At 36.7% G+C, this 22,384-nt stretch overlaps 1 protein-coding gene across 2 annotated transcripts in view; it reads right to left on the reverse strand.

Annotated features, from left to right (window-relative positions):
* Window positions 1-7,251: 7,251 nt before the first annotated feature.
* Window positions 7,252-22,384, reverse strand: part of LOC141907503 (sodium-dependent proline transporter-like) — a 32,760-nt gene continuing 17,627 nt past the window's right edge. For both annotated transcript variants that reach the window (XM_074797165.1, XM_074797166.1), the window contains exons 7-15: window positions 21,794-21,928; window positions 21,117-21,220; window positions 19,729-19,853; window positions 18,218-18,330; window positions 17,316-17,453; window positions 16,731-16,830; window positions 16,116-16,216; window positions 15,477-15,653; window positions 7,252-15,176 (exon numbers count right to left, since the gene is read on the reverse strand). In XM_074797165.1, coding sequence (XP_074653266.1) covers window positions 14,916-15,176; window positions 15,477-15,653; window positions 16,116-16,216; window positions 16,731-16,830; window positions 17,316-17,453; window positions 18,218-18,330; window positions 19,729-19,853; window positions 21,117-21,220; window positions 21,794-21,928 — 1,254 coding nt within the window. In that variant the 3' untranslated portion in view covers window positions 7,252-14,915. The remainder of the gene's footprint in view (window positions 15,177-15,476; window positions 15,654-16,115; window positions 16,217-16,730; window positions 16,831-17,315; window positions 17,454-18,217; window positions 18,331-19,728; window positions 19,854-21,116; window positions 21,221-21,793; window positions 21,929-22,384) is intronic.

Here is a 22,384-nt window from a genome sequence, read left to right on the forward strand (position 1 = left end):
CAAGAACGAACATCAAAATTCGACAATATCTGGTGCCCTCCCTTACTCAAGGTTTCACAGGAACGCCCTGCCCTTACTGTTCCTTTTTACATCTAACCCTCTGGAAATCGGCCGTCTCCGATCAAAAATCTGATGCCGTAGTTCCGTTCATGACTTGATGTCAATGTTTTCTATCACTGAAAATGTTTTATATCATCAATTACAAAATTGCCATCCAAAATAGATAGGGTAAATCTATTGATAGTATAGATTATGCCGACATAAGGGTAAATTTTAAGTAAATAGTTTTTATGGACAGAGACCCCCAACTCCCTACGAAAGTGTACAGCATACAGCGTATATAGAGAAAACTGATATGTTATAGCACTGCAATTCTGATCTGTAATACCAGATGAGCGACGTGAAATATCTGATTTTTCGATACGAGCAGAAAAAACTGAAATACAAAAGTTAAAAAACACCTTTAAGCCGATGACAATCGCTTCTCATATCAAACGTGATGGAACATGCGCGCGCCCGCGCAAACCGACAACATTATCAACGAAGGTATATTGCCATGGCAACGGAAAACAGAAATCGCTGGTTGGCTGCTTCGAGTGCGTTGACAACTTATTGCGGATTGATACGATCAAGGAACATCAGTTCATCAACATAACGTAACTTATAATACTTCAAATCAGTCTCGTCTGAATAGGTCGCAGGGTGTTGCTAATGCAGGGTGCCCACTTTCCGCCCGTTTACAAATCCGTTCCCCCACCCCAAATTTTCCCAGATTTTCCCATGTGATTATACAAAATTCCCGAATGAATCAGGGCTGCCCAACCTCTAAAAAGTGCTATCAGTATTCGAATTTTTTTTGGTAACATTTCGGATTGGAATATGAACGAAAATATTCAATCAATCAGTAATCAATCAACAGTAAGACCATCAGTAACATCTTTCATTTTTCTGTACATGAATCAAACAAATCAAATCAGTATTTCTCACGATGTAAAATACTTACAAATACTGAAAATCAGGAACAGTTGACAACTGTAGAGAATCGAGAGAAATTTCTAGGTTTAACCATGGACTCTAATAAAATGTTTTTATAGCCATGGTTCAACATAGAACATGTTACAATTCATTCATTTCTCATTGAATCAAGTATCGATAAAGAAACATGTGGTCATTAACATTATCTGAAATCCCATCTGAGTTTTCCAGATTTTTGGTAAAATTTGTCAAGTTCCCCAAGTTTTCTCTGTTTTTTTCTGCCCCCCCCCCCCACATTTTTCAGGTCAGTGGCCACTCTGTAATGCATTTAGGGTGGCAGTAATTGGAGTCGAGAATGACCAATAGATAATGGACTTATCATGAAAACCCAAGTGGCTTTAATACCAGTTAGCTGTCATCATGTTTTCTCTTTTGAATTAAGAACGTTTCGATCAATTCAGGCCCGTATTTCAAAGGGGGGTTCTAGGAATTGGGGACGGACCCCACTCATCGATAGTCAGCCCTAATGTCAGTTTGATGAAAATTTTAGCATCAATCTTGCATAATTCACTCATAGGTGCCACTTTTTGTGAGTTTTCCTTTAAAACTTCCCTCACTCATTTGATTCAATTGCAGGAAAATGAAGCAGAACTTGGCTTCCGTTTTCATTCAGGTGTGCCAGAAGTCATTAAATTGCTTCTCTTTCAGGGCTGGCAACCTCTGAAAAGTGCTATCAGTAACAAATTGAATTCCATTGAAATATGAACGGAAATAAGTTCACATCTATCAGTAATCAACAGTAAAACCCTCAGTAACATTTTTCATATTTTCTCTGTGTATCAAACAAATCAGTATCAGTATTTCTCGTCATGAAATAGTAACAGATACTGAAAATCATGAAGTTGGCAGTCTGCTCTTTGTGTTTGTCAATGTCATATGACGCCATGCACTTATACTGAGTCCAATTTCGTCATTTTTCAACCTCCCCCCTGAAAACAGCTGGCTACGGGCTTGTAATTAATTTCATGATGTCAATCTACTTTCCGAATTCTTATTTAACGCTTGATGAAATCACCGCAGTATTTGAATTTCATTTGTCATCATGGAACAACAATAACCAGCGCGCGCGATACGAAACGAAAACAATGAGAAACGAAAACAATGAGCACCGTCAATTATTCAAACCTAATGTATTTTACGCAATATTCAAAACAGATGGCAGCATAGTCTATGTATACAGACACAATAAACAAGATATAAATAGTTGATTTAGTCATTGATGATTAAAAACTGTGACCTAAACCGTCAACGACTTTTTATAGAAGTACTAATTTCTAGAATAGAATCGAGATCTTTATAGATCATAGACTAGAAATTTCAATACAGCCGACGCTGACCAGGGGCAGATCTAAGCTATATTGCACTGTATTCCAGAATAAAGTCAGAAAAATGAGAATAACGCATTTTCTAGAAGTACCGGTACCTAATCTAACAGGTCCAGAATGCCTTCCAATACACGGAAAATTAGTTATTTTTCAAACTTTTCTCAGGGAGGAACCCCAAATCCCCCTTTAATGAGCTTCGCCGCCGGCGTATATCATTGAGCGATAATTTTGAGGAACATAGTCAAATCCATCGGCTGGATCCATGCCTGAGACGATGAAGACGATGTAACACCTGGCCCCTCCGTTCGTCTGACCGTGGTCCACTACATTTATAGGCTACACCGCAATTATGTAGATTCCAAGCTGACCAATTTAGACGAGAAATCCAAACAATAATCAAGATAGAACCACAGAATCTACACTCGATCGAGATTTCAAACTGAATCCAACTGGAACCTAAGGCACCGGTTTTAAAGACTGGTATTAGCTTATCTTTAACCCGAGGGTTAACTCAATCGAAAATGAATTAAGTTAGCCCCCGGGTTAAAGTTAACACCAGTCTATAAAACCGGGCCAAGGAGTTTAGGCTAACTAGGAATGCTTAAGCCTTCGGTCGAAATTAACAAAGCAATACTTACCCTGGCTAAATTGAATTTGACTTAAATTTCAAAAAACCTCGCGACCTTCGGCAAACCCGAATTTTCTTGGAAGAAGCACTCTCGAGATAATCGGAAAACGACAGACAATTAACAAAACGTTACAACGGTGCCAAGTAAGTACCATCGTAGCATCCATCGTCGACGAGACAATAATTCAGGGAAAAACCGCAATGCCATAAAAGTTTGTTTGCAAACGACGACAACGGCGGATGCCGCAAAACTGTAGTCGTAGCAACAACAACTACAATTGTTGTTCCAACAAACCGCAAAAATGAAACAATCGTTTTGTCTTCCGCGAAGGAGTTCGATGTACTTTAGAGGGGGGAAAAATTCTTCATGGATACAGCGGGTTGAAACGAGTAATGTGGGAGAATCGAATGACAAAATCATTGGAAAAATCGGATATTCTGGATTCGAAGCAACTTTTAACATTATTGAATCCATTCTAAGTGAAATCGATGAGTGGTCAAATGAATCTTATCATTTCGGCGACTTATTTGATAATATTCGCATCAGGAAGGCTAAAAGATCAAGTTCATCTTTTTACCGACGAATAACTTGGCATATCGTTGTGCCATCTGGTGTGTACCATTTCGGTAAGCGAGGATCTGCCGAGGAATGAGTAACACTCGGACTGCTTCTACATTTCAATGAGATGTACCGAGGGAACCGAGGATTCAAATCCTGGCAGGATCGCTAGTGGCACCGGGTTTACCGCGCTAGAATTTCCTTCTAAATTCTAATCCGTTCTTTTCCGATTAGTAAATCGATTTTCAGCGAAATCTGTATCACACACTGAGCGACAAAGGGAATCTTAGTATCCGATGACTGGTTTGATAGTCTTCACATTTGGAAGCCTAAAATTCAAGTTCAAACTTCATCGAAAATGAACTGATTTTTTACAACGAATGACCAGTGTTTTGCGGTGCTATGTAGAGGTGCCGGTATCACCACTAAAACAAATCATTAATGAACACTATGCCAAACTGAAGAAAAAATGCCAACTTGTTTGATGGCTCTTATTGGTAACATACATATCCAGTGTCTGGATTTTAAAGGCGCCAAAAAATTCTGTTCGAAGTTGCTCTAAATGTGTTTTTAAGATTTTATACCATTCAAATCCTCTTTTCTAGACACCACTTTAATCAACACGAGATAAGACGCCTCGATGAAATACTGGAGCAATTTTTGCGATCCACCCACACACTTCACGGACGAGAAGGGGGTTAAACTATTATTAAAATCATTGAATTACTAACAACATTGTACGTGTACATAGCAGCAATTCGACATACCTTCGAATTCGAGACGAGTCGATTCCATCTCATCTGTACACAGCTCACATTTTCCACATTCCACATTCCGCAAGGTGTCTATAAAGTGTGTACTAACAGTCAGCACAGTTACTTCAAAGAATTTTTCATCACGTTGATACGGGCCGTTGACTCGGAGGCTATCGTATATCCTGCTGACAATTGAAATCAAGACATCATTTCGTTTTCAAAACAAAACATAACATTTCCCCTCAAACGCTCATCCCGATTAAAATCTAAACCTAATAAAGAGTTTCAAAAAGCAGTTTCTTAAAATCAAGTCAATAGTTCAATCATATTTGCGAATTAGCTGAATTTTTTACCTCCCTCAACCCTCTTAGGGTGTTCCGAGTTCTTTTTCCGGATTAAGTGGGAAAGGTCAATGCTATAGAGCAGAACAATCGACCCAAAGACTCTGTCGCCACCTGGTTTGACGAGACCATTGAACGATGGTTTAAATCCGTTCTCAGCCACATTTTCCCGCAGTAAATTGTCTATTATGTTCTTCACCATCCTTTCTATTTTTTCTTCTTTTACTCTCCTTTTTTTTGCTTAATTCTTACTCTACGGGAGTGCTCGCAGTGGCGGCCTTTCGGCATAATTGATATGCCCTCATGTGAAAGCCTTCTCGATCTTCTACAGGCGCGTTTGAAGCAATGTTTTATTGCTGCGGCCAAATGCCGATTTTGGATAGATTCTTAATATTGCCGCGGCGAATTGACTTAATTTCTTCAAAAACGTGGTATTCAAAGAAAAAAAACATCATTTAGTAAATTATTGCCAATAGATGCACCAATAAGTGAATGACAACCCTTTACATACAAGAACCTATCAAGAGTATATTTCACTTTGTTCTAACCAGGGTATCAGGGTATATTTTTTTTACCCGTGACACAAAAAAATTGTATTGATGCCTTGAACAGTATCACATTGTAGACAATAAACAATATAACATGAAACAAAATATTAAGGATCAATAACGATATTTTGGATTTGAATAAATCGATAATTCAATTGAATTGACCGGCAACCAGTCCAACCCCGATATAGCCTATCGATAATGAAATGCACATGCTCTCGAAAAATTATCCTAATTTATCAACCAAAAAGAGAAGATAATTGAATGCAGCATATCCATACAGCCAATATATAAGTATCATGCATATTACGAAGATGACCATAAGCTTACACAATTGAGCAAGTTCTAACCAATGAAATGAAATTAAGGGCTTCGATTTATGGTGAAATAAACTAAAATCATCAGCAGAAACCTTGGCAGGCCAGCTTGCTACCATTAATAAGATCAAAACAAAGCCATCTATTTTTGCCTTAACAATCTAAACATTGTTTTATCAACAGCTAATATAAGCTTAGTCTTAAAAACAATTCTCAGTAATTTTCTACCAGGCATTTCTACCTCTGGAATTATTACCAGTAGGCCTAGATCTCAACTTGCAGTCAACAGGGGTGGATCCAGGAATTAAGGATACTTCCTAAACCAATTGCATGGTACATGGAATAGAGTGTACAGTAAGAAATGAAGCCTTGTAGTAGGGGTATGGAGATCCTCCCGCAAGAAAATTTAGATTTTGAAAACATCTATCATTAGCATCTCACATGATTCTATACACATTATATGATGGGAAGGGCCTAATTTCATGAAAAGTACAACTCAAATTGGTGCTTTTATTGTAATTGGATCATGCATTCAATGAAGGACAACTATTCAAAGTTAACCATTCTATGCTTTAAAAATATTTCATAAAACTGAGCTTGTTGCAACAGAAAAAATAGGGGGAGCTCAGACCCCTGAATCCGCCCATTAGCCTCCTCCCTGTGTGACCGATCTAAAAATTGACACTGGACCAGGCTTTTCAGTCATTGATAGGTCTTAATAAAATAAGTTGACAAGTGAAATTAGTAGCCAACTCTGCTGACCTAATGATCATTAAGTAGGGCATGCATGCCATGTTCGTTCGATGATGTTGTGATGCACGAACAATGCCGAAAAAGTAGAGTATTCTCCGAGGCCATTCTTTCCAGTCAATACAACAATTGTCACAACATCTTTTGTGATTCACTCATTCAAAACTGTGTTATGCCTAAAGTCCGAGCACAAATCGAATGGACGCTGACTCACTGGTCAGTTATCGGACACTCGAACACGTGCTCGACCCGATGAGAGGAGCCTCACCACACGCGCCACGCACCAAACTGACACTGACAGTCGGTCAGTGAGTGTAACTAAGAGGCCTTATCAGTGGGCCTAAACTTAAATACAAGCCGCATGGGCATGACCTAACAGTCGGCGATAAGCCTGAATAATCCAGAAATTTTAAAAGTTGAAAGAATTACCGTAAACTGCATCGTTACACAGCCGCCTAAAGAAAACAGACCAGCGTTAAATCAGAAAACCGCGCCGTGATCCATTTGAAGCGGGAGACATGACTCAGAGAGCCGCTTTAGGAGAATTGCTAACAAATCAGTAACACCTTTGCATAGCGTCTGAAATTGACTTGATGATTATGCTCTCTCGCTATTACACAATAATACATTGGATATCGTATGTATGAATAATATGAATAAAAGTAAAAACGTTGCGTAAATAAGTTCAAAAGCGAAATTATAGTAGTACAGTCGGTATTTCAATTCTCCTTACTCGGCTCGCACTAGGTTAGGAGGCGGAGCTACAGTGTGATTGGCTCAGGACCGTGAATGGATGACGTCATTTTACTACGTTTACTACGCCGAGAAGAATGGTGTTCCAAGCAATGCGCCAGAGATCGATGGTTCGAATCCCATGTCGATTCTATTTTTAATCGCAGATAGCACAATCGTTGTCATATTTCTTTTCTGTTAAGTCAAATCGAGAACAAATTGAGAACAAATTTGAAATTTTTGTGATACACTTTCGCATATCTTTATTTCACAAATCACTATTTTACAATGTAGGCCTATGTACATTTTACAGTGTGGCCCTTGACACAAAATTGTTAATTCAATAATTGACATGGTTAATTCAACATCAAGGCCATGGAGAGGAAAAAATCTTCTCAGAAAATAATATCCTACTCTAATTTTCAAACAATCGAAGGAATTGATTTTGATGCGTAGTACTTACTAGCACAGTGAATTCTAATCTGTCAAAAGATGGATGACTCTTTTTGAAATAAAAAAATGCAATTTCAGACTTGTATATTACAAGTGACATAGGGTACATATCAGAATGCAGGGGCTTGAACACCCCTGGATAGGTTCCACTTCATGGTACAGTAAACCACGCATAAGTCTTATTAGGATAAGTTGGATATCAAAAAGTTCATTCTCAAAATCTCATTTTAAATCTTACAGTCCAAAACATCGATTACTGCTTATCATTTGGGACCATAAAAATTCATCCGACTTGCAGCAAATCCGACTAAAGTCATTTTCTTGAATACTAATGAACAGATGGACTCCAAATATTGACCGGATTAGACCAAAATCTGGATAAAGCCGATGCGTAGTAGACCCAACTTTATTGCTAGATTGGTACGACATAAGTGAATGTTCTTCAGTAAATTATATATCCCTACCCCGGCACTAAGTTTTCCTGATACTTGTATCATCCAGCTTACTGATGACAAAAGACAAAACATTACTTCAACTCCACTGTCAAACGATAACCAAATTAAAATGTGGACAATATGTATATATATATTCATATTATGGTATTCACACATAAAACTTCATTCCCGAAATTTACATCAATATCATATATTTTCATATATACAGTATTTTTCCATTATTTCCATTACATTGAACAACCATGTACAGATGAGATGTATGAAATACCATCGTCGCTCTCAAATACAAGTTAGATCATGCACCTATTAAACCTGAGCGTACCATATTCGAGTGAAGTCGAATCAGCTGCTAAGTGTCAAATTCATGTACAATTATTACATGCAGGAGGAAGAAACAACTTGTTGATTTTGCGAATTTCTTATCATCAAGGGGTAAAGCATTCGCTTTGATATTGAGGCATATATCGAATTGTCTTAAAAGGTATTTCTTGGTCCAACGAAATCATAAATTCTTAAAACAATACAGGGACCAGTTTCGACTTAAACTCAATGTGAGTTGACCTCAGGGTAGCTAAAAATCTAACTTCCAACAGTTACTAGTGGCGCTCCTGGATGCTTTATCTTCAATATTTCCAGTATGGCACTCCAACATCCCAAAAAATGGTGAACTGTATTCAAAATTATGACAAGAAATCAATCGAATTAAATCATCGACCGCGGAAGCCATTTTCTTAACCAGTAATGTTAGGTATTCGTCCTAATTTCAGCCCAGCCCTACACTATCTTTTAATAACGTGACTTTTCATATAGGACACACTTATTAATCATTCACATTTACCCACATAAATACTATTTCTGTACATTATATATATACATATACATCAATTAATACATTATTATTATAGTCAATATCAGTTTATAGTTTAATTTGCATTGATTGTGTTTTTTCACCAGTGTTTTCGTCGCTACGATATCTTGCTTAAATCTAATCGGCTACATATCATCAAGATATTCCTAAAATTGACTTGCATTAGCAGTCATTCCACACTACCTAAAACACATACAACTAACACCCTTTTTATAGGCACCACTAGTATTCTAGTAGCTACACTAAGAATCAATGTACACAAATGACGCACAATTCATTAATTACACAGACAATATTTCACCAATTTCTACCCATTTTCCCCAAGGTGCATATGTTATCTTATGAATGAAATAATCAACCTTATGTTCATGGTATTATTCCCATACCACAGCATCATTTAATCAATAATCATTCCATCATAAATTTCTAATGAAAAATAATTGCATTAACAAGACTGTCCTGGCAAAATTCTTAATCAAATTTTGATGACAAATATGTAGGTTGAAATAGTAGCTGCGAAAATGAACCCAGAATGAAATACGACAGTGATTGAATGTACCGTCATACATACCCCGATCATGAACATACAACAGTATTTTTTTCTTTTCACCTCTCATTAATGAATGGAACATAGAATGAAATACTGGCACACTTGATGGCCTAACAAAACATTAGGTCACTTATAGTGAAAATCAGTTCTTGCCATTCTCACTCAAAATATGGTATACATTTCACCGAAAATTGATTTAATGATGAGAAAAGTTGATTATCTAATTATATAAAGAAATTCAAACGCAGTAACCTAATGCCACAAGCGATCCTGGCAGATTATCAATGAATCCTCGCTTCCCTCAGTAGCGTTGCCGGTATCCAATTGAAAAGACGAGGCATACTCTTTTTTATGAATTCATGTTACTCATACCTATCTACTTGATGTACTAATCTAAACTACAATGACAGGGTCCCTACAGATCCCTTATTCCTGGATATAAAGAGTTTGAAAGGGGAAAATTTCAAATTTTGATGAAGTGTCAGCATTTTCCATTTAGAAGACATTTTCTAAGAAATCAAGGAGTTGTAAGGACCCTGAAAGGTACCATTACTGTGATTACCAGCAGTGTATAGTATTTGTACTTAGGTATATTCGTTCAGGTTCACTCGGGAGTTCTATTCATAAGATATGATATTCATAGGATACAAAATACAAACAGTTCAATTAATAGTTCTGATTTTTTCACTTTAGACTTACTCAGTCTTGAAACTAATTTACAATATTACTGTTATGCGCTGATACTTCCACTACACCTTATGTATCGTTATCTTCTCAATTCATTTCACCGTCCAAAAAATCAACCTTAAGCACCCATTTTCACGCGTCTAAAAATCCATTAATCGATAACATGAACAAATTAGAAGATGTATCACTCGATCAATAATATTTACATTGAGCAATGATTCGAATGAAACATAGGTGGTGCCACAAGTATATTCTACAATCATCAAAAACAGTACACGCCCAGGAACCACAAAAAGGCATTTTCTTCCCTAATTAAGACATGAGAAAATCAGGTGGATGCAAGAAGGCCACTGATATCGGTGATTGAAGCGTTAAGAAGAAAGCAAACTTGATTTTGCCATTCGAGTTTCTGGCGTTGAAGCAAAACATCAACGAGCAAATATAAAACCTGGACGAAATCTTATTTTATCACACACAGGCAATAGCTTCGAACAATTTCTCGTGTTCTCTCTTTGATATTAGGCTTGTAGTATCTCTAGTAATGTATATCATAAGCAAGGCACAATAAGAAAGTACGGTACATTCCGACCAGAAATATTTCTCATTATGTCATTTACATTTATTAGCAAACTTTAAGCACCCCTGATGTGCTTTATGTTCAAAATTTCAATAAATACCTTTGTTTTAAGTTCTAATAATAATTACCCTTCAAACTCGATGTCGATATTATTTTGTAATGTTATTCTAGCTCTCATACATCTTCCATCTGCATCAAGTTCACATTCAAATTCACGTTCAAATTCTGTGAAACTAGTCTGATGGGAGAACGATTACTTACTGAGATCACTTCCGGTTGTTACAATACTGTCGTAAAGGTGTCATTTCAGGTGTTAAAAAGATCGCGCGATAAACCTATGATACGTCGAAAACATGAGCGATGAAAAATAGTTACTATAATCTTTATAGGTAAGTAATCGTTTTCGGGACAGAGATGTATTTGATGATGATGATGATGATGATGATGATGATGGCGACGGCGACAATGAAAAACGAAGGAAGCTGATGAACGAAGTTTATACAGACTCAACAAAAAATATGTACATATATTCAGGCCTTAATCCTTTTCGTGAAACAAGGCCCTGAGGCTTAACTGACTTACTTTTCACGAGTTTTAAAGGTTATATACCATAAGGAGGTATAACATAATGCCAGCCAACTGCAAGTCGACTTTGGTTGGCGATTTGCTCTTGACCATCAATATGGACATTATCGGTACGTCCATGACGTCTTAAGGCGCTATGCATGTAATATACATCAATACAATAACAACTATAATTATGTCACTATAAAACCGAAGACCTTGCTACCAGTTGAAAAATGGCTGCCGTTAATGAAAAGCTTGCATTTTTTGTAGACTAGATTTATTTCATCTAATTACATATGGTTGAATATAATCTGTGCAATGTGATACCACAACCCGCATGTCATAATTATACAGTTCCCTGATAGAAAAAGAAGAATGGACAGTCGACCTCTGCTCCATCCTATCTCTAGTGGCAGTTAACAGAACATTAAATACAAAGGAGTATCTTAACTACCGGGTACACGCATAATTGTAAGTCATGCTAAGCAATCTTGCATTCATATACAAAATATATATTATACATGGGGATACATGACCCGGCATGTGATGTAATATACTCATCATACGAATGGATGGTAGTGATCTAGAATATCAATAGCACTATACTTAACTCATGTAAGATTATAATCGAAGCATATTAACTTAAAAAGCCTTAGCATAGCCTATACATAAAAAAAATTTTCGATCTTCAAATTTATCATAATATATCGATCTTATTACATCTCGCGAAACCATAAGCATTTCACAAGTTTAGTTTGAATATTTACAAGCTTCGTTTTTTTTTTGTTTCTAATATTTTTCTTAATGCTCAATGACGTACTGAAAAAATATATGTACTTTTTGTATCTACATTACTGGCACTTTAAAAGGGTCTGAATGCAAAATATATTCGTTCCTCAGTCTACCCTATGTACACTTTTTTGAAAGATGATAGGTTAAAAACATTTATTTTCAGCTGGCATCAAGGTCGACAGGAGAACTTCATATTCGAAAATAAGCAGGTTTAAAAAAGATCGTGCTAATGTATTCGTCGTTCATTTTCATATGGAAGTCTCAGATTTTCAAATGCATGTCGTTAAAAGCCTAGATAGTTTATCCCCATCCTTGAACAACTTAACATTGTATAAATGTATTATTCTGGCATAAAACAGCACAGTAGTACAGAGAGAGAGAGAGAGAGAGAGAGAGAGAGAGAGAGAGAGAGAAAGAGAGAGTTTCAAACATTAGACTGAAGCTGAACAGCTTGTAGCCTAACTGAACAATATAATATCAAAACATTTCAGTTAACAACCTTTCGATTTTCGATGAATAATCTTTAATGTAAGTGGTCCTCACTTTAAAAACACAATCGGTTGCAGATCTTTCGTAGAATATTCACAGCAGTCGCCGAGAGACATTATCTTTTGAGTAAAACAAACTAGGGGTCCAGGGACACCATGCCCACTTGGGAAGTGGTTTCAAATGCTCAACAATCTAACAATTTCAATATTCAACACCCTCTGGTGACCATATACAAAAACCAATGACCTTGAAACTCAATACAATCATAAAACATGTCAGCAGCTACGATTTTGTAATTGATTGTGATAACAAACAATGCCTCGTTGACAATTTAATATGGAAATACTAAGTTATTCTACTATTCAACGCCCCCTGGTGACCATATTCAAAACCCAATAACCTTGTAACTCACCATATTCATAGAACATGTCATGAACTACAACTTTGCAATTGATGATGGTAAGAAAATATGCCTAGGTACCAATATAATAAGGAAATACCAGGTTATTCTACTATTCAACGCCCCCTGGTGACCATATACATTAACTAATGTCCTTAAAACTCACCATAATCATGGAAGATGTCATGAGCTACAACTTTGCAATTGATTACGGAAACAAAATATGTATTGGTACAAATATAATATAGAAATACTAAGATATTGTATTATTCAACGCCCCCTGGTGGCCATATACAAAAAACAATGAACTTGAAACTCACCCCAATCATAGAACACGTTATACGCTACAACTTTCTAATTCATTGTTGTACCAAAATATGCTTAGGTATCAATATAATGTCGAAATCTTTTTCCCACCTACAAATAAGTACTAATGACACCAAGATGGCCGCCAATTGCATCATAATTGGCGGATCAAAAATACCTGTCTCAGGTATAAAACATCCCTTTACAAAGAATACCCATCACAAATTGCAATGAGAAATGGCAAACCAGTAGGAAGCTACAGGACCTAGAATTCTGGCCAAATTTGACATTTTTGGGCACTTAAAAGGTCATAGGACGGCCATCTTAAGTCAGATGGACCCAATTTTTCTTATGCTGATGGGCCCTTGGTAGATTCAAATATAATCGAAAGATCAAGGTAAATGATCAAAGCCTCTTCAAAATTTCCCTCGTAAACTTCGAAAATGTGTAAAAAGTGCTTTTTTTGGCGAACAACAATGGCTGCCAGTCGGCCATCTTGAATCTGACAGGGCCAGTTTTTGGGCTGAAGATGTGTCTAGGGTAGATACATGTATAAACCAAATATCAAGACATTACCTTGAAGCGTCTTCAAAACTTCCCAAAATAACTGGATTCCGTCTACGGACGGACGGACGACGGACGAAAAATGAACGCAATAGCCCGCTGGGACTTAAGTCCCAAGTGGGCTAAAAATGGCACAAATTTATGATTGAAGACCGAATAATTCATCGAAATACTGTATGTATGTTGGTGAAAAGAGACTCCCACAATAATGACGAAAAATAAAGCCAAAAAATGTTTCCTTGAGCTAGTAGTCTATTCAATGTTTCGACTAATAGTCATCTTCAGGTATTGTTGGCGATGAGTATTATTGTGGGATTCTCTTTATATTATCGTCACAACACGGATATAGTGCGCGATTAATGGTGAACTGTATGCTGGCTTTAAAAATTCTGACATCATCAGAATTTAGTGTATTAGGTCATTTTCACCCCGGCCTAACCGATCAACATAGCGGAAAACTTAGATAAAAAGAAATATTTTCATTAAGTACAATCATCACTGCATACATTCATACATACTAACTGCATTAAAAATTAAACACTAGAATTAAAACAAATAAACCAATCGGAAAAGACGCTAAAACGCTTCATGGCAACAAAATTACATGAAAATTCAATAATAACAGGTGTATACGCAGTGTAACTCCAATTCTTTCATCGTACTAACTCATCCTGCATGACTAACTGTGGGTAGGCAGACCAGTCCATCTAGTGGTGTCCAGATCAGCCACTTTCTGCTACTGTTTCACCCGACCTACGAAGCTACGATTAGCAGCTGTTCCTCATTCGAGTCAATGAACTTTGTTTTATTGCATTTCGACGCTGTGAATGATCACATCCATTAGCTGACCACGTAAGCCAGCCGTGTAAAATGTTTGCATCGAAATCGCAAGAATAAAACCGAAGTTCCGTGGTGCTTGAAATTTGTCCCGTTCCAATCAGTCAGACGATCACAATTCGCTATTATCTTACTAATCCCTGAGTGAGAGTAAGCCGGCTGTATGAACGAGCTGCGGCACATCAACGACCCGGGACGCAGTCACCGCGTTCTGCACGCGCGGCACCGGGATACAACCAACCTACTCTTCGTCTTCTACTATGCGCTCCGTCGATGCTATATACAACCCGACGACTGTATCCCCGTGCCCTGAGGCTGACGCGCACGCACACGCTTAGAAGACATTACACAGCTTGTATAGCTGTTCGTCGGTCTGTGAGTTACATGACAGATTCATTATTGTTGCCGCGGCCGATTCGCTGCATAGACTGAAACACCGAGTCACTGATACCCATGTTGCTCTGTCCGGCGGCGGCTCCATTCAGTACCGCGATATTGCTTGACGATTCAATCACCACGTTTTGTTTTAGCGGCATCTGAGATTCGTGCGTGCTCGTGAACGGCGTCATTTGCGTTTCGGTGCGATTCTGTTCTAAGGCTGGTCCCCACTCGGTCGTCGGTTGACTCAAATACTTTATACGCTGGAAAAAATAAAATTTCCGTTGAACTTAGAACAAATTCTACATTACCAAACTAGAGTAGGGAAAATAGAAAATAGAATAATGTATCCGACATAGTAGTCTATTCTACAACAACAAACTAGACAAAAATTTCTAATTGCCTATTGCTCAGAATTGTGAAGGAGTTTCGGGTATTTCCCTCAAATTAAAGGAGTTTCAAGCACCTTTTTATAAGTATTTTCCATAGAGAAGTTAAAATTCATAGAGACCTTGATAATACATTATTGCTAAATCAAAATATCTACACAACTCAATTCCTACCTGCCAAATTGAATATTCTTTATTATCAAAGGTGGCAATTTTGTAGATGGCGACAGCAGGAATGGGCATGATAGTAGTGATTGAGATCATCCAACCTAAAGCGTCTGCCCACACCGGATAAATGTGGTCGCCATATTTTGACGGTTTGAAATCGATCCATGTGAAGATCATGATGAACTGCAAATGACGAATGCAAAATAAGTTAATACCGAAATTGAAAACTAGGAAAGCCTATGTTAGCTTGGTGTTGTTCACATTTTGGTTTTGTATTCATAACTCATTAAATTTTGTAACATGAAATCGCACCTCAGAGGACACTGACAGGGACTTATATAATCTTCTATAACTGTATCAGATTAGCTATTTGAGTAGCTCATACCTTGATACACTAATATTCATAAATTCAGACAACCAATATAAGAAAATTAATGGGAGTTCAATTACCACAACCAATGGAAGCATTTCAGCAAAAGACTAGTCTTTAGCCGAAACGTTGCTCAAATTATACGTTTCTATTCATAAACTTTACAAATTTGGCCGAATCATTGTGGGATTTCTTTTGTTTATTCATCATACATGGATATTGGGTATGTTCCTGACTTATCAATGGAAGCATTTACAGTTTAGAGGATATCTTACTAATATCAGGGCGGGAGTGATGAATTTCCAGCAGTACTTCCACCAGGGGGTAATATTCATATCGATCATCTCATTGATATTTCCATAAAACCTGTTCACACCTGGAAATCAAATATTACGAAATTTAACAACAGATGCAATGAAACAACAGGGTCCCTACAGATCAGTCATTCCTGGATATAAGCATTATTTCGGCGGTTTTGAAATTTTTGGGTTGGGTAAAAAAAATCCTGGTCCCAAATACTTGTATATTGATTTCTTAGATGTATTTGGGACCAGGTTTTTTTTAGAAATTCTAGGTGCAATCTACTGTATCACTATAGAATAACTAGACAAAAATTTCTAAATGCCTATGTTTTTCTCAAAATTGAAGAGTTTTAAAGGAATTTCAGGCATTGTGCTCAAATTAAAGGAGTTTCAAGCATCTTTAAAAGCAGTTTTTAAGCAATCAAGAAGTGTTAGGGACCCTGAACGAACACCGACAACTAACAGTAATACATAAAATCATCACAGATATGCGAGATTTGTGCTAACAAGGAATAAATTTATATCTTTATCGTTAATATACGTCGCTTTTCATTTCGTGGCAGAATCAACATCAAGCTGAACACATACCGTAAACCCAGGCTATCACCATACATTCAGTGAAACCAATAAGCAGCACGGAATATGTCGCGCAATAATTGTCCATCAGTTGTAACATATACATTCCTCCCTGAAATAAAAAGAATTAATTGAATACCTGCATCAATACATTCTTACCCATGAATGTCAGCTCATCGAACAGTTTTAGTCTGTAAATGCAGATGGCAGCACTTCCTATATACAGTTTTTTCATCCATCGCATATTCAAATCATTAAAAATTCAAACATAACAGCAAAAATGCTTGTTTATATACATGTTTATATACTGCGAGCCAGACAAGTCGTTTTAGAATGTAAGATTCAGAGTACCAGTATCGATCTTAGAATATCACGTAGGTCGAGGACTGGTATTATTGGTCTGGATCCTGGTAAGAGTTATCTGGTGGACAAATACCATGGTTATAATACAATTTTAATCGTCAAGTCAACTATCCACTGGTTAACGCTAAACAACATTTGAGCAACTGGCCCCTGAACATGTTTTGAAGGAATAATCATTTAGACGAGAACTCATGATTTCCAAGTATTGCACATTCAAATACAAATATAGCATACCCTCGAACAGCAAGTCAGACCGAGTAAGAAGCAGCCGAAACATATACAAGCCAGTAAAATCTGTGAGCGGCGTCCTTTACGCAGGTGGGTATGAAATGTGTCTACGATAGTCGTATGAACGGTCGTGACAACAGCAAACTGAAGAAAAGAGATACAAATATATGATTAACTTCGACTTACTGATCCGTCACACGATTATCATCGGTATTGAAATTGAGGGTTATTAGACAAGATAAGATGAATAGGAAACAAGCCACAATAGGAGACGACAGTTCTCAGGCTCAGGCTCATACTCCAAAATTGCCATACATTAGTTCCCAATGCATTTTGGATATGCTGTATCTAGGGCCAATAGTAAAATTTTGTCAGGACAATTTTTTGAATTTCGACCCGCTGTTCACTGTTATGAGGTCATCTACAAGTTCACATCGCTGAAAAACAGTTTGAAGAGTCTAGTTCTGCCACTAGGTTGGGCTCATTCTTTGCACTGAACAACTAGACTCCCGTACTAACATTATACCAAGTTTCAGCAAGATCTCCCCCCCTATTAACAAAACTAAGTCCCTGAAAGACAGAAACACAAAACAGACGGTACGAAAATAAGGGTCTCACATTGGAAGCCCGAGAACCAAAAGAAAACAATTGTCCATCATTAGAAAAATTCTCTATATAACCTATGATTAATCGCATTAAGATACAGCTTCCAACAAGCAAAAAACCCCTTCTTTACATTAAAAAAATACAATTTGCCCAGCTGCCGAAACACGTATCACACTTAAGTGCGCGAGCGGGAAGTTAACATATTGCGGAAAAACACTTTTGAAATTACCAATGCCTGCTGATCTCAGCATTTAAAGAAATGACGTATTCATGTTTCATTTCGATTACAAATCATAATTTACCTGTGTACCCATTCCAAGTGTTAGCAACATGGCAAAGAATATAATTGCCCAGAATGGCGATATCGGCAGACGCGTTACGACTTCTGGATAAACAACAAAAGCAAGGCCAGCACCTGAAATCATCCAAATAATTCAATGCTTCATCTAGACTTCAAGGATAGATGTACTTAAATATGTAAGGAAATATGTTTAAACATAGCTTGTTCACTAAAAAAAAGCTAGAAATTCAGGCCAGGACAAGCCAAAGCTTATTAATGAATTTTCTCTGTATTTCTTAAAAGATTTAACGGAAACAGAACTCAAGCTTTGTTTTATGCCTTAATGGTATAGCCTCACAGTGAGGATTATGTTGTGACAGGTGGCAGTCTAGATATAATATCAATCATAAATTGATGGATTATCAGAAGATATACCGACGGTTCGCTCGGGAATAAATTGCTGCATTATATCAGCATTTACAGATTTCCCTATTGATAGTATGTTGAACGTGCCCTGCAGTAGAAATTCAACCGAGTCTAACTAACCTATACAATTATCGAGTGAAAATAATGATCAAATAGTTTCATGCAGGGCACGATTTTATATCTCAAAATCTCAATGATATTAATCCTGTGCCTGTGTTAGTACATAGTAAAATGTAGTGTTTTGTTTAAACCTCCCACTCAGAGCCATATGCGATCTAACTAAACCCATAGATGCATACAATAACAAATCAATTCATAGGGCAACGCCTACACTTCATTATTCACAAATAGTATTTTTTCAAGAAAAAAATAAATGACATCACACATAGAAACATAGAAATTCCAAGCCAATTACTAATAGACGAACAATTTTGCACCATGTCTCCACGTCAACAAATACGCTGAACATGTAAAACACAATCATTCAGAAAGGAAGACGAAATATGAAATTAGATTTTCTGATATGTTTTTTTCTTAGAGCCGCCATAATCTACATATGGCGATGAATTGATCACAGAGAGCAACAGTTGTACACCTGTTTCCATTGTACAAATATATATATATATATATATATATATATATATATATATATATATATATATATATATATATATATATATATATATATATATATATATATATATATATATATATATATATATATATATATATATATATATATATATATATATATATATATATATATATATATATATGGCGAGTGTCTACCCACAGAGAACAGCGTAAACACTATATTTCATAGGCTTTAAAGAAAATCATCCAGCCTCGAATAAAAAAACAATTTAAGAGGCATTAAAACTGACCTGCCAGAACTATAGTAGTGAATATTTACAAGTAAAGGGATATCAGCGTTTTAGTCTCGTGCCCAAAAACACTAATAGAAAGGACAGGCGTTAGGACTGTTGGGCCAGGTACACAATTATGTCTTAGATCAAAAAAATATGTTTCTCAGAATCCTTCAGACCATGAAAGTCCATATGAAATAGTATTTAGTTGTGAAAAACTAGCACTACAATGCATATTTACCATCTTTGGCGACATCTTTGATGCTGACACCGAGTTCATTAGCCATGAATCCGATGATACCGAATATGACAAATCCGGCGAATATACTCGTCAAACAGTTGCCGAGCGACACGACCAGTGAATCCCTAAAAAAGATATATACATATTCTTCGGTCATAAGATTTTCAATTTTACAGAGAAAATGTAGATGCACCAAACATTTGATGATATGAATTATTCAGGTGCGCATGCAATCAACCAAGACTTGTTCGCATTAATTGAATTGATATCAAAAGAGCAACAATCAAAAATTATTATAACATATGGCGATATTAGCCACGCAGAACAGCAATAATTAATTTCTATTTTACGCCATGGTATGAAAACAGGTGAGTTGTTACTATTGTTATTTGGAATGGCAAAATAAAAATAGCTTCACATGGAAATATGCAGCTTAAATTTTCCATGTTGGTATAAAGGCATGTGTATCGATATAGGTTGGATCTGGTTACATTTGCGAATTAAAATAGGAATTATTTGAAAATGAACTGATTTTATACTTGAGGAGTTCGTTTTTATTCACAAATGTGGAACTGGGTCCCGATTCATATATAAACTTATGTACGATCACGTCGAAATCAACCTTGGATTTAATGATTACAATAAAAAATCTATATACACGAAAATCAAAAGATGATTGAAGATCGCAATTACGGAAGGACCTTGGATTGGATTTTTTTTAATTAATAATATAGGCCTGTGCCAACTATAAAACTGTTGCCAGATCGTAGTTGTTATCTGCAGATCAATGTAGATCTAATCTTGAGAACAGTCAGTTTAGTCCTCTAGAAGAGTGACAGACATTGTTGCAATATCGATTGCCTCGTGAAATTTAAAAATGCCGGTGTGCAACATTCGAATCGACCAAATGAAGCTAGAAACCTTTCAGTAATAAAGTCTACTAGCATCAAAATACATCCTCAATAGGCAGGGTTTCAAACACAATGACAACACTTGATTCAGTCTAATCCGCCGAGTGCGAAGATTTGCCGCAATTAAACTTGCGGTGCATATCAGATGTATCATTGTATAATTGTTGAGACAATCTCACGGATAATCTTTAACTGGAAAATCCCAGGCTAAAAAAGAGCAGAATTTCTGATTGGCTGATAATGGCATCATTTAGGCTGCGTATATACCTGCGCACACGGGCTAGTGTGGCAGGGATTAGTTCTATTGCAAGTTTTAATGCCATCAGGTTTGAATTCCTGCCAGGGGGAGTATGGTCAAAATAGAGCAAAAAGATAAATAAATGTTTTTCTGTTTGTGTCACTTCAATGATCGACTATTAACTCAAAAACCAAAATAGCAGAGTTAAAACGTATCGATGACCATCGACGGTCACATACCTGAGGCAGTTGTTGTGGAATTTATTGAAGCTGGCCAGAGTGATCAAACCTCCCCAGCACGGGGACAGTGAAAAGAATATTTGTACAGCTGCATCACCCCAAACCTGGAAAGTAAAAAATCATATCAATGTCATAAAATCTACAAAATAATCAAGAGGTGGCGGGTTCTAATTCAAGGATGTATTCGTTCTACGACCATCGATATAGGCACTTCTACCTACATGCGGACAGATGTTCATTATACAAATCAATACAAGTCAACTTTGCGTTGTATCAAAAGGCATACATGTATATGAAATAGGTAAAATATTGACTATATCAAATCAAACGAATAGATATTATAACGATAAAAGAATATTACACTCGTTTTTCGGGATCTCTTTCTCTTTTGAAATTTTTAATGAACTTTTTTTCAATTTCAATGAGAGTAGGCTGAATGCTGAATACGATAAAAATGCGCATAGATTTTTATGGCGCATAAATCAAATAAATTATACACCAGTTTTCAGTATCAGATGAGAATAACTGCTCATGAACACAATACAAAAATCATGAAATCTATAAATTCTTATCATGAAACAGGGCTTTGTCATCACTTTCTCCCGAAAAATATTTTGCGGAAATGAATTCGATTTTTTCCGGTCGACGACAAGGGCGCCACGAACTGTAAAACGCACCTTTGCACTTTTTAATCGGTGCCATTCCGGAGTGAGGTAGAATAGAATGCCATCGACGCATCCCGGTAATGTTGCGCCTCGTACGAGCAACGCAATCAATACGATATACGGAAAGGTAGCTGTGAAATAGACCGCCTGAAAATATAAACAAAACAAAATTTAACAATCGGGTTCGTTCAAGTTTCGTTTTTTGAAAGTTTTCCAAATGGCTTTACGCCATGAATCAATTGGAAAATATCCAAATGAGAGCTAGACGACCTTCTGATAACATGACTATCAAATAACGATAGTGTACATAAAACGTAGGTAAAAATAGACACCGATTTGACCTGTGGTACTCGGAGCAAAAAAGATGTACAAAGGTCAATAAATACGGTGAGAATCCACAAATTCCACATTAATAATAATATTTACTACCTTATCTTGTTTTGAATTCATCGGTGACAGACTAAAGGTCGTTTGGGCCGTCAACACTTGAGGTTTGAAATAACCCTGGGGTATCGTGCACAAACACTGATAAATCAACTAAGGGGATGGTAAGGGCTCGGTTATTATATAAAGATTATTTTATCTGAGCTCAATATTATCAAA

Source organism: Tubulanus polymorphus, chromosome 6, assembly GCF_964204645.1.
Source record: "Tubulanus polymorphus chromosome 6, tnTubPoly1.2, whole genome shotgun sequence".
NCBI lineage: Eukaryota > Metazoa > Nemertea > Palaeonemertea > Tubulaniformes > Tubulanidae > Tubulanus > Tubulanus polymorphus.